The 15,092-nt window shown below is 44.8% G+C and overlaps 2 protein-coding genes across 2 annotated transcripts in view; one reads left to right on the forward strand and one right to left on the reverse strand.

Annotated features, from left to right (window-relative positions):
• LOC123257601 overlaps positions 1-1,071 on the forward strand; it is a 52,261-nt gene extending 51,190 nt beyond the window's left edge. The window contains exon 5 of the mRNA XM_044717346.1: positions 944-1,071. Coding sequence (XP_044573281.1) covers positions 944-1,071 — 128 coding nt within the window. The remainder of the gene's footprint in view (positions 1-943) is intronic.
• Positions 1,072-2,593: 1,522 nt separating this feature from the next.
• LOC123257602 (uncharacterized protein K02A2.6-like) lies at positions 2,594-4,715 on the reverse strand. The gene is made up of 4 exons (XM_044717347.1): positions 4,538-4,715; positions 3,962-4,106; positions 3,389-3,877; positions 2,594-3,323 (listed from the first exon to the last, which is right to left on the reverse strand). The coding sequence occupies exons 1-4, from the start codon at positions 4,713-4,715 to the stop codon at positions 2,594-2,596; spliced, it is 1,542 nt and encodes a 513-aa protein (XP_044573282.1).
• Positions 4,716-15,092: the final 10,377 nt, after the last annotated feature.

Genomic DNA, 15,092 nt, shown 5'->3' on the forward strand with positions numbered 1-15,092 from the left:
TAACAGGCTGGATGTTGCTCTCCCGATATGACCCGCACGTTACGTGGTTCCGGCTCTGGCTCGTCGGTGGCGTGGTGTTAGGGGGTTTGGCCAATATAATAATAATACCTTGTCGGGAATTATTATTATTTAATTAAACAAACGTGCGAACAAAATGGGACGAAATAAGCTACCGGATGAGCTAAGACCGTAAACTGAGACATACTACAAGAAGGACAAAAAAAAACAGAAGACACAAATTTGTAGAGTCGGTCCGAATCACTCCTTGATGTTTTAGGAGCTAACTATGCCTCCCTTCCGTGATCATGGCTTTTCCGCATTCTTAAGGGTTTTTCCACGATCCCTTGTTTGGCAAGCGCTACTGAGGCGGGTTTAGGAAATCAAAAAAATTGGGTTTTAAGCAGACATTGTAAAATAATTTATTACTATTAAAATGGACATATTAAAATGTTGAGGGTATTTAAGCTTCTTCGCATGGCAAAATTTAAATTAATAAAATGGTATGAATATGCAAACGTTTATAACTAGGTTTTCAATTCAAAGAAAAATCGTAAAAATTATGGTTCATCCTCAAATATAGGGTTTAAAAGGTAAAAATGGTAAAAGTGATCGCTTGCCAGGTAATATTTAAAGGGCTAAGGTAATATTTAAAGGGTTTAATGGGGTTATCTCAATTTAGAATTATAAATATAAAAATGTTTGGAATTATTGTTGGTTAAACAAACTCATTCATTTTCTGCATCCACCATCGAAAGCTTTCGCTGGCTGCTGCGCTGTGAAAAAATGTTTATCGCACAAAAATGATATTTCTCTAAATTGAACATAACTTTGTAACCGCGAATTCCTGACTTAGGGAAATTTTTTGTTGCTTTCTGGTTTTTTATCTCACTCCACCATTATTACAATTAATCCCTAAATTCACAATATTTCTTTTCTTTTTAAGCTCAATACAGCTGTTTTGCAAATTCTTATGCCTATCCCTTTCACCACTCTAACAAGGGTTCAATGAACCTATGGGGAGCTATGCTCTGTCACTCCTTCTCCTCGGTGATTCTCCATCGCGTGTTATAGCATATTCGCTTTTTCCCGCAAAACCGCAACGGCTCCCTCGCTACCTCTGCCGGTCTCCATTACTCCTTTACTTAATCGTGGAACATTACATGAGACTTTTGGAGCTTTTTATACCCTTGCAGAGGGTATTATAATTTTGGTCAAAAGTGTGCAACGCAGTGAAGGAGACATCTCCGACCCTATAAAGTATATATATTCTTGATCAGGATCACCTCCTGAGTCGATATGAGCATGTCCGTCTGTCCGTCTGTCCGTCTGTCTGTCTGTCTGTCTGTCGGTTTCTACGCAAACTAGTCTCTCAGTTTTAAAGCTATCGAGTTGAAACTTTGCACACACCCTTCTTTCCTTTGTAGGTAGTATATAAGTCGGAACGGCCGGGATCGGTCGACTATATCCTATAGCTGCCATATAACTGATTGATCGGAAATGCCATAACTTTGGTTTTTTTTAAGTTAGAGGGTTGGGACTTTCCACACATGTTATATTTGACCAAAGTATCTTATGTACAAAATTTCATAAGGATCGGCCGACTATATCCTATAGCTGTCATACAACGATCGGAATTGGCATAACTTTGGTGTTTTTTAAGTTAGAAAGATGGGACTTGGTACAGATTACTCTTTGGGCAAAATAATTCAATATGCGAAATTTCATAAAGATCGGCCGACTATATACGATCCGCTATATATTTAATAATATAAGATGCGTGGCGCCACCTAGCGAACTGCGACTGAACTGCGAGGGTATATCAACTTCGGCTCCGCCCGAAGTTAGCTTTCCTTTCTTGTTTTTTTTTTTCATTAGCTTAATCGAAAAAAATAAAATTGTTTTTTTTTTCTTTCTCCCTGAACCCGCACCAGGGACCACTTCACTCCCGGGCTCACGCCGACTCCGTTGCCTTAAAATTGCGAACTGATCCAGTCCCGGAGCTTTGCTTCTTCGCCTAGGGTTCCTGACTTTGGGAGCGGTGTTCACTCCAACCTAGCCAAAGAACGCGGAATTAAAATCCTCCTCTCTTATATTTCCTCAGCTAACCCCCGAACGCTTACCTGCCGAGACTGCGCCAACCACACAAATTTCTATTACATTGCACTAGGTAATATAATTTTACCTTTATACTTTTTCTTCCTTTTTTTTTTAAATTGCAACTGTTTCACAACTTGTCTTTTTCACTAGACCTTTTTTTCCCTTTTTCCTGGGCTTAGGTGAAGGTACCTCTCTGGATGGTGTCCCGATGGGAAAAGAAAGAGCTTTCAGCCGAGAGCTACTAGGAACCCAGGGCCCGCTATTCGGGAGATTCTAACGAGTTTACCCGGTTCTAAATTTCTCCATTTCTCTCGCTGGGGAGCAGCGCTGCCACTAAAAACTAGCCCGGTTCTTTGCGACAGTTTGACAATAAGTCCTAAGCAAAACCTCCTAAGCAAAACTATTTGCTACAAGCCTTTTACAAAATCCCCCCCGACCAAAATTAGACTTGGGGTTGCATTTAAACTTCTCAACCCACAAGGCTGATCGCTTGTAGCTAAGCCTGACGAATATCTTTGCCATGGTACCGACCGACAAGCTTTCCATTCAAATCTTCTAGTTCGTAAATTGAGCCCGCTATTTTCCTTCTCACTCTAGCCTTTACAAATAAGGGAGCCAGCTTAGCATTGTAACCTGCTTGGAAACAGCTCTGTTTAAAATTCCTCCGATATACTTCCTGGCCAACCTTGTACGATACTTCTCGCGCCCTAAGGTTGTAATGTCGTTGATTCCTCTCATGCTGTTTTCCCAATGTTTCAGCTGCTTTCTTCCTGATTACTTCTAGAGAGTCCTCACGGCTAAAAGTAGCTGCTTTGTCCTCTAGCATAGCCAACTTCCTCAATAAGGAGTATGTTGCCCCAGATGTAATCATCTGCTGTCCAAAAACCATATAGTAAGTTGTGGATCCCAGACCGGAGTGAGTTGCTGACCTCAGCGCACAGCTGATTTTACTAAGATTTTCATCCCAGTCCTTTTGGTCGCTACGAATATAAGCACGAATGCCAGCAATCACAGAGCGATTTACCCGCTCCGAAGCATTAGCCTGAGGAGCGTGCACCGCAGTTAAAGTGTGCGTGATACGATGACTCCTAAGCATACCTTGAAATTTCTCGGATCTAAACTGCGACCCATTATCGGAAACAATGCTCTCAGGAAAACCAAAGGTGTGAAAAAGATCCTCTTCTAAGTACTTTAGTACAACATCCGCTGTAAGTTTCTTCACGGCTCTAAGAAAAACGAATTTGGAATAATGGTCAACACAATAAAAATCCCTATATTCCCACTACGAGACCTAGGATAGGGGCCTAAAAAATTAATGTTGAGACGCTGGAAAAACCTCTGCGACTCGACTGCCTTTCCCATAGGTGGCCTCAACGCCCTATTCGGTGCTTTAGTCATCCTACAACTTTCACAGGCTGAAATGTAGTCCTTCACGTCATTCACCATTCCTGGCCAGAAATAATATCGTCTCTCCAACGTTTTGTGAACACCCCCGTGAGACGCTAATGGATCGTCATGCGATTTCTTTAGCACCTCCTGAATCATAGACTTCGGTATCCACAATTTCCACGCGTACGCATCATTGAGCAGTTCGCCTTTCGAATATTCGGTGCGTCGATATACCAAGGAATCCACGATTCTAAGATCCGGAAAGTTATCCAAATTACTTTTAATTCCCTCCATTAACTGCATATACTCAGCGGACTTAAAATGTTGTGAGTCGATATCCACCAGCAACCCGTTCTTAAAATCTATTGCCGCTATCTGTTCATGCTCAACTCTAGACAAAGCATCGAGAACAACATTTAGCGTGCCCTTTCGATGCTGGATTGCAAATCGAAACCCTTGTAACTTTAAAGCCCACCGTGCCAATCTAGTATTTACATCGTTCTGCGACATCAGCCACTTCAAGGACGCGTGATCCGTGATGACGGTAAATTCTAGTCCTTCGACATAAGCTCGGAATTTTTTAATGCTTACTAAAGCCGCAAGGCACTCCTGCTCTGTAACTGTGTAATTCCTATGCGCTTTATTTAATTTCTTTAATACAAAGGCTATAGGTAATTCGTCCCCAGTAATAGACTTCTGCACTAGGACCCCTCCTACTCCAGTCTTACTAGCATCACAATGTATGAAAAAGGGTCTCTCAAAGTCTGGGGTCTGTAACTTCCTAACATAGCCTTCAACTTCTCAAATGCCTCTTTACCTTCTTGGGTCATCACAAATTTACGTTTGTTTTGTAAAAGATCGGTCAAAGGAGCCGATACTGATGCAAAATTGTTTATAAATTTCCTGTACCAACCGGCTAATCCCAAAAAGCTTCTTAACGCCTTGAGTGATGTTGGTAACGGAAAATTTGTAATGGCCGAGACTTTGTCAGGGTCCGTTCGAATACCACCCTCACCTTTTATGTGGCCCAAATATTTTACGGTTCTCCTACAGAACTTGCTCTTCTCCACATTCAAGGTTAAGTTAGCTTCTTGGATCCGTTTCGCTACAGTCTCCAAAACTTCCAAATGCTTATTAAACGTATCGGAGATAACCAGTAAATCGTCCAGGTATACAAAAACTTCGTTTCTGAGTGATGCAGGTATTACCTTGTCCATTAACCTCGTCATGGTTTGTGGAGCGTTGCAGAGGCCAAAAGGCATAACTTTATAATGATACAAAGGCCGCCCAGGTATAGTAAATGCAGTTTTCGCTTTCGATAGAGGGTCCAAAGGGATTTGCCAAAACGCGTCTTTTAAGTCAAGGCTACTTATAAAATTTGCCTTAGGTAACCGGCTAAGTATGCCATCGATCTGAGGAAGCGGATATGCATCCTTTTCCGTCACTGCGTTAACCTTTCTGCTATCGAGACATACTCTTACTTTGCCTGGCTTTTGGACCAGTACTACTGGGGAAGACGGACTGTCGGACTCCTCAATAACCCCAAGTTTTAGCATCTTATCAACCTCGGCATATAGCAATTTTTCAATGGCCGGCAATACTGGGAAATGCCGTTGCTTAATGGGCTTCGCTGTCCCCGTGTCTATTGCATGGCTTAAAACGGAGGTCCTACCCAGTCCCGATAAAGCAAATGATGGAAAGCTTTTAATAACTTTTTCTAATTTAAGTTGCTGCCATCTCGATATCGAGTGCTGCTCCGCATCTCCTGAAATCTCTGAGATAGCTAGGGTCGGCGGCAACAGCTCAAAAGCTGTCCAAAAATCTATTCCTAAATAAATATCTTGCCTTAGAGAGGGGATTATATGAAATTCTAATTCCCTTTTAATTCCTTTATATTCTATCTCTGTCTTAAATTTTCCTATTATTTGTTGCTTGTTTCCATCGGCAGTACATGCACCAGCTAAAACCTTTTTAAAAGGCTTTCTACTGCATATATACTCCTCAGCCAGCTGCCCACCTATACACGATATAGCAGCGCCTGTATCTAGCAACCCTCTTCTTTTCTTTTCTAGCAACGTAACCTCTGCGTAAGGCCTATTGTCGCCAACATTTTTCCTAATACTAGCAATTTCTTTTATTGTCTTCCAGTAATTTTTTTGACGCCGACTGTTTCGCGAGACAAACCTAGCCTCGTTCTTTAGTATTGGCAAGTTTAATGTTCGGAACTTTTCCAGCTTCGTATGCCAGACTTGCAATCCCAAATCTCCGGAAGGTGGATTTTCTACACTAAGCGCTCCCTCCCCTCTACCTAATGCTGGTCCTCCAAGCCTCCAACTAAATGCTCCTATCTCCTCTTGAAGCTCATTTTCCCCAAATTCTACTGCATCGTCGCCTTCCGCCTCTTCGCAAAGTTCACTAATAGGTTTTCTTAACGGGAGTGGTTTTTGGCAACTGTGGTGTTTACGCATCTCTTCTATAAAGAATTCCCTTTTCCTAACCGTATCCCTTGGATACGGCCCCGATTGGGGCCGTCAGCCAATCGGGTACAACAAGGGGAGAAACGCATGAGCTCATGTGCCGTAACTGTGTACACCGATGGTAGTGTGACTATACTCTTCACGTGAGGGCGGCTGGTAACAGGTCCCGGTAAGGTCATGTCTCTGCCGAGGATGCTGGCGAATTGTAGTCGGGCGGGGAGAAGAAAACTCCCTTCCTCAAATCACCCCAATCCAAGGTGGAACAGCATATGCCGAGGGATGCATGTCCGGGGGATGCACGGACGTTAATATGCGGACTCTGGGGGACCGGCCGACCCCTCAGTTTTAACCAGGCTTATCATGACAAGCGGGCTATGTCATGATAGACGAACCCCTTCCCGCCTACTCGTGGGTCCAAAAATGAACGACAATAATATTAAAAGGAAAAAAAACAGTGGAGAACGGAACTCCGTAAGAAAGTCCGAAAATGGGATCTCGGATCCGTCAATCTCCAAGGCAGATAGAGGCCAAAGAGATGCTGGGATGGCGAAGCTCCCCACTGAAGGACAACATCCGGAGGCGAGCGGCGCCGGTGTAGGGGGAGATGCCAAGGCACCGACCCCCAAAACGGGGCCCACTATGGGACCACCGAACGGTGTGGGGGGTAAGATCCCTGAATCGAGCTCCTTTCGAGCGGCACCCCTAAGGAAGGCCCCGGTCCGACGACTGCTGGCCCCCTGCAGCGGAAGGGCTCCTATAAAGATAGGAGAAGAGCGGCCTTCATCCTGATGAGGGCAGACCCATCGGCGGAGTCCAATCCCGATCAGGCTGAAATAATAAAGTGGGCGAGGGAAATCCTGCCTGACTTTCAGCCAGCAAGAGCGGGAGCCAGATTGGATCCTAAGAAGCCGACAGGAGTAGGCGACTCTGCCAAGGAGAGTGCACAGAGTGCGAAAAGGCAGAGGTCGACCGACGGTAGAGCGCCCCTAGCTAAGAAGAAGAAGGTGCAGACACAGAGTAACAGATCCTTCGCCGAAGTTACCAAGGGCAGGACCATCATTGGGGTCATTGATAATGGCTCCAAAGATGGCCTGATCCCCAAGGAGCTTTGGCGGAGGGTGGTGAATGAGCTGCATGGGCGCTTCATGGAGGAGATGCTCAAGAGCGGAGGACCTCCACCGGACTGCGAAGACGCAGGGTGGTACCAGGGTAGCATCAAGGTGATAGCGTGCCAAGATGCGAGGTCTGTAAGTCTCTACAAGCGAATGATTGCGTCGCTTGGGGAGGTCTACCCAGGAGCCAGACTGGAGGCGGTGGACTGGGACAAGATCCCCAGCAAACCGAGGGCCCGCGTATGGCTGACAGAGAAGCCGGCGGACCCTGCCACCATTCTGGCCATGCTCAAAATGTGCAATCCCACACTCCCTACGGCGGACTGGAGAGTCGCCAAGGTGGAGGAAGCAGTGGGACTGAGAAGGCAGGTTGTCCTCACTCTAAATGAGGAGACTGCGAAGATCCTGGAGGGTGCTGGTAGCCGTATCAAATACGGGTTCGAGCACGTTGCGGTGAGGATCTACAAGTCGGATGCGAAGAGTAAACCTGGAGGCATCGACTTGGAGATGGACGCACAAGAGCTAGACTCGGGGGAACCGACCGAAGAGGTCCGCCCAGAAGGAATGTCAGACGTGGAGGAGGACATTCTGGAAGGGTACACCTCAGAGGAGAGTGACCTGGCGAGGATTCTTGGTGGCGTCGACATGGAGGAGGACTCATTGCTGGGCTCCGACACCGAGGCGGAGGTTACTGTGGTGGAGAATCTAAAGGATGTCCCTGACATTCCTGCAGATAAACCTCCATCACAGTAAGATGGCTTCCGCTGCCCTCCTGCTCCATCTTGCAGAGGATGGAGCTGACGTGGCCCTCATCCAAGAACCCTGGATCCACGGAGACAGGATTCTCGGGCGTCGGACTTCAGGCTGTACACAGCCGATGTAACAGGTAAAAAGCGAGCATGCATACTCGCAAAGAAAAGCCTTAATACCTTCTTGCTACCAAATTTCAGCAATGAAGATCACGTAGCCGCATCGATAGAGGGCCCAGACGGCCATCTAAGAATATGCTCGGCATATATGGGTCACGACCACCTAGGACCTCCACCCCATTCGCTACTCAGGCGGCTTGTGGAAGACAGCGAAAGGAAGGACATCGACCTAATAATAGGATGCGATGCCAACGCTCATCACAATCAGTGGGGAAGCACTGACACAAACGAGAGGGGTGAGTCAATCTTCGATTTTATCCTCAGCTCTAAGCTTCTAGTGGGTAACAGAGGTTCAGAACCCACCTTCGTAGTCAAGAACAGAAGGGAGGTTCTTGATGTCACATTATTCTCGCACTCCCTGGCTGATGCAATCACCAGCTGGAGAGTCCTTGACAAACACTCATTTTCAGACCATCGCTATATTGAGATAGTAGTAAATTTTGAAAACTTCACCAAGCAAGCAGTACGAAATCCTAGAAAGGCAAACTAGGAGCTCTATAAAAATATACTAGATAGATCCTTAGGCGAACCGCCTTCAGAGACCATCGAGACCTATGAGGGGCTCAACGCCATGGTAGACAAGCTTATTGCGACTAGTGCAAAAGTTTACCACAAGGCCTGCCAAAAGAAAAGAATAGGTAGCAACAGATCGAAGAAGCCTCCGTGGTGGACCTCGTCTTTAGCCCCCTACAAAACAAATGCACGTAGGGCCTTCAACCACGCGCACCGTACCAACACAGACGAGGCGTGGGAAACCTATAAAGCTGAACTTAGGCAATATAACAAAGAATTGCGCAAGGCAAAGAGGGTTGCCTGGGCCAATTTCTGCACCAACATTCAGGAGACATCAGAGGCCGCCCGCCTAAGAAAGATTCTCTCTACTACAGCCCCCATCGCAGGTTACATTAAGAACACGGAGGGGTGCTGGACAACCTCAAGCCTGGAAACCCTGGAGACCCTTATCAACGCACACTTCCCGGGTTGCTCATCGGAAGGAACAACCCAGGTGATGCGTAGCCAGGGTCACCAGGGCTCGCTCAACTACCTACTTAGTGACAGAAACCTTAAATGGGCAATAGACAGTTTTAAACCCTTCAAATCTCCGGGAGCGGACGGTATTCTACCAGCTCAGTTATCCAGAGCCGGTATTAACCTAAGGAAATGGATTAAGAAAATCTTCAGCACAGTCTTCACTACTGGTATGATACCAAAGGCATGGCTGTGCACGAAGGTTGTATTCATACCCAAGGCGGGGAAACCATCCCACTGTACCCCCAAGGACTTCAGACCTATAAGTCTGTCTTCCTTTCTCCTTGAGACTATGGAAAGACTCTTAAGTCTCCATCTACAACTTAACATTAACCCAAATGACATCTCATGCTCTCAGCATGCTTACAAAAGGGGCCGATCAACTGAAACAGCCCTGCACGATATCACTATGATCGCCGAACGAGCGATTAATTTCAAGGAATACGCACTTGTGGCTTTTCTAGACATAGAAGGGGCCTTCAACAACATCTTACCGTGCTCAATAATCGACGCACTGACGGGAATTGGAATAGACAATCGATCAACTCACCTAATACGGCAGATCCTGGTTAACAGGAGTGTCGAGGCTGCACTTGGAGGTTCGACTATTCGAAGATACGTCAAGAGGGGCATCCCACAAGGAGGTGTACTCTCACCACTACTATGGAACGTGGCGGTTAACAGCCTACTACGATCCTTAGAGGATGGCGGATGTAAGATCATTGCGTACGCGGACGATGTTGCTATTGACTTCGTGGGGAAATTCCCACAGACGCTAAGCGACATAATGACAGGGAAGCTCGAAGTTCTGTCCGCCTGGGCGCAAAAGAACGGGCTGGAAGTCAACCCGTCCAAGACAGAGCTTTTGCTGTTCAGCAGGAAGTACAAAATACCTAACCTAAGACTTCCGGAGCTCCTAGGAGAAACACTAGTTCTTAGTGATAGTGCGAAGTACCTAGGTATCACACTAGACAGGAAACTGGACTGGAAGCTGAACACCGCTGATAGGACTAAGAAAGCGGCAATAGCACTCTATACCTGCCGCAAGGCGGTAGGCCTGAAATGGGGAATGTCCCCGAAGATGGTCAGATGGCTATACACAGCGATCATCAGACCAATTCTATTCTATGGTGTTGTTGTCTGGTGGCACGCCCTAGACAACTCCACATGCAGGGAAAAGTTCAGGAAGATGCAGCGCATGGCGGAAGTCTGTATAACAGGCAGTCTAGTGATGCCCTAGACACTATACTTGACCTACTACCAGTTGAACTTATGGGGGTAAAGACAGCCACTCTGGCCGCAATAAGACTGCGGGAAGCAAATCTATGGAGCAAAAATAGTTTCGGTCATACCAGACTGGACCTACACCATTTCATGCCTGAGGGGGGTACGGATTACTGTGTGCCCGTCGACCAACCCACCACTAACTACAAAGTCTTAATCCCCTCGAGGGGGGAATGGGATGCCCGGATACCGGGACCGGAGGGCTCCATTCATATCTATACAGATGGATCAAAACTTAACGGCCAGGTGGGAGGCGGTTACTTTTGCGAGCATCTGAGCCTAAAGGAGCCCTTCAGACTCCCCGACCACTGCAGTGTTTTCCAGGCTGAAGTAGTAGCCATTAAGGAAGCACTTGAATCCCCAGCTCTAAGGGGCAATCGGGGCACAATATGTATCTTCTCAGATAGTCAAGCAGCGCTCAAGGCTTTTGTCGGATTCTCATCCAACTCCAGGACAGTCAATGACTGTCGCAGATCTCTCAACGAGATGGCTGAACAGCATGACATCTACCTCATCTGGGTTCCCGGTCACAGGGACCACGAGGGAAACTGTGCTGCAGATGAACTAGCTAGGGCAGGGACTACCAACCTTCTCCTACCGGAGAAAGAACTTGTAGGCATACCCTTGGCTACTTGCAGGCTAAAGTGCAGGGAGTTTTTCGACCTGGCAGCCAATAGGAAATGGAGTAATCTCCAGGATTACTGTGTGCCCGTCGACCAACCCACCACTAACTACAAAGTCTTAATCCCCTCGAGGGAGGAATGGGATGCCCGGATACCGGGACCGGAGGGCTCCATTCATATCTACACAGATGGATCAAAACTTAACGGCCAGGTGGGAGGCGGTTACTTTTGCGAGCATCTGAGCCTAAAGGAGTCCTTCAGACTCCCTGACAACTGCAGTGTTTTTCAGGCTTAAGTAGTAGCCATTAGGGAAGCACTGGAATCCCCAGCTCTAAGGGGCAATCGGGGCACAATATGTATCTTCTCAGATAGTCAAGCAGCGCTCAAGGCTTTTGTCGGATTCTCATCCAACTCCAGGACAGTCAATGACTGTCGCAGATCTCTCAACGAGATGGCTGAACAGCATGACATCTACCTCATCTGGGTTCCCGGTCACAGGGACCACGAGGGAAACTGTGCTGCAGATGAACTAGCTAGGGCAGGGACTACCAACCTTCTCCTACCGGAGAAAGAACTTGTAGGCATACCCTTGGCTACTTGCAGGCTAAAGTGCATTCGACCTGTCAGCCAATAGGAAATGGAGTAATCTCCAGACCTGTAGAACATCACGTTTGATCTGGCCGACACGCTCTCAGAAAAGATCGGCGAGACTTATTGCTCTGACTAAACCGGAATGCAGCCTAGCGATTGGGGCAATCACTGGGCACTGGCTGATAGGCGAACACGCGGCCAGGCTTGCAGTCCCCCACAATGATTTCTGCAGGAGCTGCAGGGATGAAGAGGAGGTAGAATCGGTATCGCACCTCTTATGCCACTGCCCGGCACTCGGACGCAGCAGACTCAAACACTTCGGGTCCGAAGAACTCTCGGACCTTAGCGATCTCTCAGAGATCTCTCCACGCGGATTGGTTGCCTTCATTAAAAAAGCAGGCTGGGACCATGGGCCGCCATAGGTAGTCTAGGCATATATATGCACCCTGGTAGACAGGAAGGGGGGGGGGAGCCCTAGCGGCTCAAGTGGAAGCGAGGGGGTATTCTATGACCCCCTTGCATCACCGCCCTAACCTAACCTAACCTAACCGTATCCGTCAAATTCTCCATAGAATCGAAGTTTCAATTCAGAATCTCATGCTGGATTTCTGGACGTAAATTACGCCGCACTATTTCCACTAGAGTTTCGTCGGATATGGGCTTGCTAAGTCTGTCAGTAAGCTTTAAAATGGAATCATAAAAGCTTTCAAATGATTCCTTATTCCTCTGCTTTCTGTCCCTTATCATTTGACGAATATCGACATCAGTTCTTGAATCCCGGAATTGCTTCCTTAAGGCTGCACAAAGCTCCTGCCATCGCACCACTCCTACGGTCTTAAGATGACGCCAAAAGAAATCAGAGGCCTTTCCTTCGAATAGCATATTTGCATTCCCGCAAAAGAGTGAGAAATTCCCCTCTAATCCCCCTATGTCTGATGTGTCAGAGCCTCGACTCTGTAGATGAAACTATCTACTCCTATTGTGTCTCCCGATCCCGAGAACCTTAATTTCCAGTTCGATAATATGTGCCCCACTTTGTCGGGTCTTTGTGCCAAATCCGAGCTTAGGGATCTGGAGCTAGTGGGTCTCTGATGAACCGTATAATGCAATGTATGTGGTACGTTAATACCCAAAACCTGCTCTAGGGAGGAATTCCTACTTGTATTAGGATTGATCGTTGCCCTTTGTTGATCTATATTGCTCATTTGCGCTTCTACATTTGTTTGTGTTGAATTGTATAAATATAATAATCTAGAGTTACTTATATTTAAGCTAGTGTAAATTAGATATTCCGTATAGTATATAATATTATAATAAGCTATTGTGAATTAGACCTTATCGATAACGATTGTAATTAAGCTTCTTTTTCTTCTTCTTCATTAGAAAGAGCTTGTAAGCATAAGATCAACTTTTCCCAAATAAAAACTCGAATCTCAACATGGTAGCAGAACAAGGTTAATTGAACAAGGTTGATTAAACATGGTTTATTAAACAAGTAAAGGAAAAGTGAATAGTTTTGGTATAAAATAAAAATAAACAGTTAAAAGAAAAGTTTTAGTCCAAGTAAAGAGCTTGCGAACTCATACACACAAATCTACGAAAAAGTGGCACGACGAACGAAAAGATTCAAATTTAAAGAAAAAAATACATATACCAAAAATAAGAACATCTGCATTAAAGTGAAGCGTGTTTGAAGGCATTTAATTAAATCGATCATCATAGTAAGCAAATACTCACATACATTACAAAGGAACACGTGGATGCGAACAGATTAAAAATTTTGAAACAAAAAACGTGACAAAGACCAAGTGAAGAACTACAACTAAAAGCGAAAGAAATATAAAAGACAATAAAAGAAAACAGAACAGCTTTAAAAGTGCTTTAGGAATTCTACACTGAATTCAAAAAACTGATCAATGCAAGGTGTTGCTATAAAAATTGAAAAAGACATAGACGAAAACAATACAGAAATTAAAAAGGCAATAACTATGGCTGCTCAAGCAAGAATTGAAGACACCCTAATACCCGTCTTCGATGGAACAAACTTCACAAGTTGGAAACTGAGATTGATGGTTCTGCTGGAATACAAAGAATGCAAACAACAAGCAACAAGCATGAAGACCGATAAGGAAGCTGAAGCGGACTGGACTAAGAGAGATCTAAAAGCGAGGATGATGATTATGAGTACAGTCACTGACAGACAGTTGGAATACATAGGTGAATGCAAATCAGCCTATGAGATGATGAAAAAGTTTGATAGTATTTACACAACGAAATCAACGGCGCTCCAGATCATACAAAGAGGCAAAATAGAAGAAATAAAACTCAGCAACTATACAGAAGTGGACGACTTCTTTGTTGATTTTGAAAAGTCAATAAATGATTTTAAAGCAGCAGGTGGAGTTTTGGAAGAACCAGAAAAAATGAGATATCTTATAAAATCATTGCCGCCGAACTACAGCTATATTGGTGATTTTATAGATATTGTACCAGAGCAACAAAGAACAGTTGAATATGTAAAAAGCAAAATAAAAGAGAAAAATTTCAACAAAAGCGAGACGTCTAAAAGATCAAGCGTGAGTACATTCAACGCAAATGCTAAAGGAGTCTGTTTCAGTTGTGGCAAATATGGACACCAGAAAAAAAACTGCTATCTCAATCAAGGAAATCAAGCAAGCCAAATTGCTATTCAAACTGGACAAAACAGAGGTTTTTCTCACAACCTGGGAAGAGGAAAACGGGGAAATTTCCATGGCAGATCACGAGGCTCATACAGCAGAGGCAGGGGATCTCACCGAGGATACGTGAACGAGACTTCAGGCAACGAATCGAGCGCAGCATGGTCTGTCGAGTTACATCATCCTGCAGCTAATGGACCAAGTGGATGTGACTTCAAGGACCCAAGCGAAAATGCTTATCAATTAAAGTGGATCTTGGACAGCGGCTGTACGGACCATATAATCAAAAGCGACAAATATTTCGTGAGTTATCAGGATCTAAAAATTGCTGTCGACGTTAAGCTGCCAGATGGCAAAACTTTAAAAGCTACCAAAATTGGTAATATCAAACTAACTTTTAAAACCTACTATAAAAACAAAACTGTAGAGTTAAAAAATGTTTACTATGTAAATGGAATTCAGGAGAATTTATTAAGCGTATCAAGAATAACGAAAAACAATATCATTGTTGCAAAAAACAGTAATGCAAAAATATATGATCAGCATAATGAATTAGTAGTCGTAGCTAATAAAGTAAACAACTTGTATGTGATAAAAGGTATTGCAAAAGAAACTGGTAGTATTAAAGAAGTCTATACAAATGTGTTAAAACTAACAAATAAAGAAAAATGGCATAGGGCACTTGGCCATATAAACTTTAAATATTTAGATAAATTAGTTTCGGAAAAATTATTAGAAGGTTTGCCAGATAAGCTAGAAAAAACTGAGATGAAGTGTGCGAACTGCTTACAGTCTAAAATGTCCAATAAACCATTTGAAAACAATAGAATAAAATCTAAAGAAATTCTCGAAACAATTCATACAGACTTAAATGGACCGCATA

The sequence above is a fragment of the Drosophila ananassae genome, chromosome XR (assembly GCF_017639315.1).
Source record: "Drosophila ananassae strain 14024-0371.13 chromosome XR, ASM1763931v2, whole genome shotgun sequence".
NCBI classification, from domain to species: domain Eukaryota; kingdom Metazoa; phylum Arthropoda; class Insecta; order Diptera; family Drosophilidae; genus Drosophila; species Drosophila ananassae.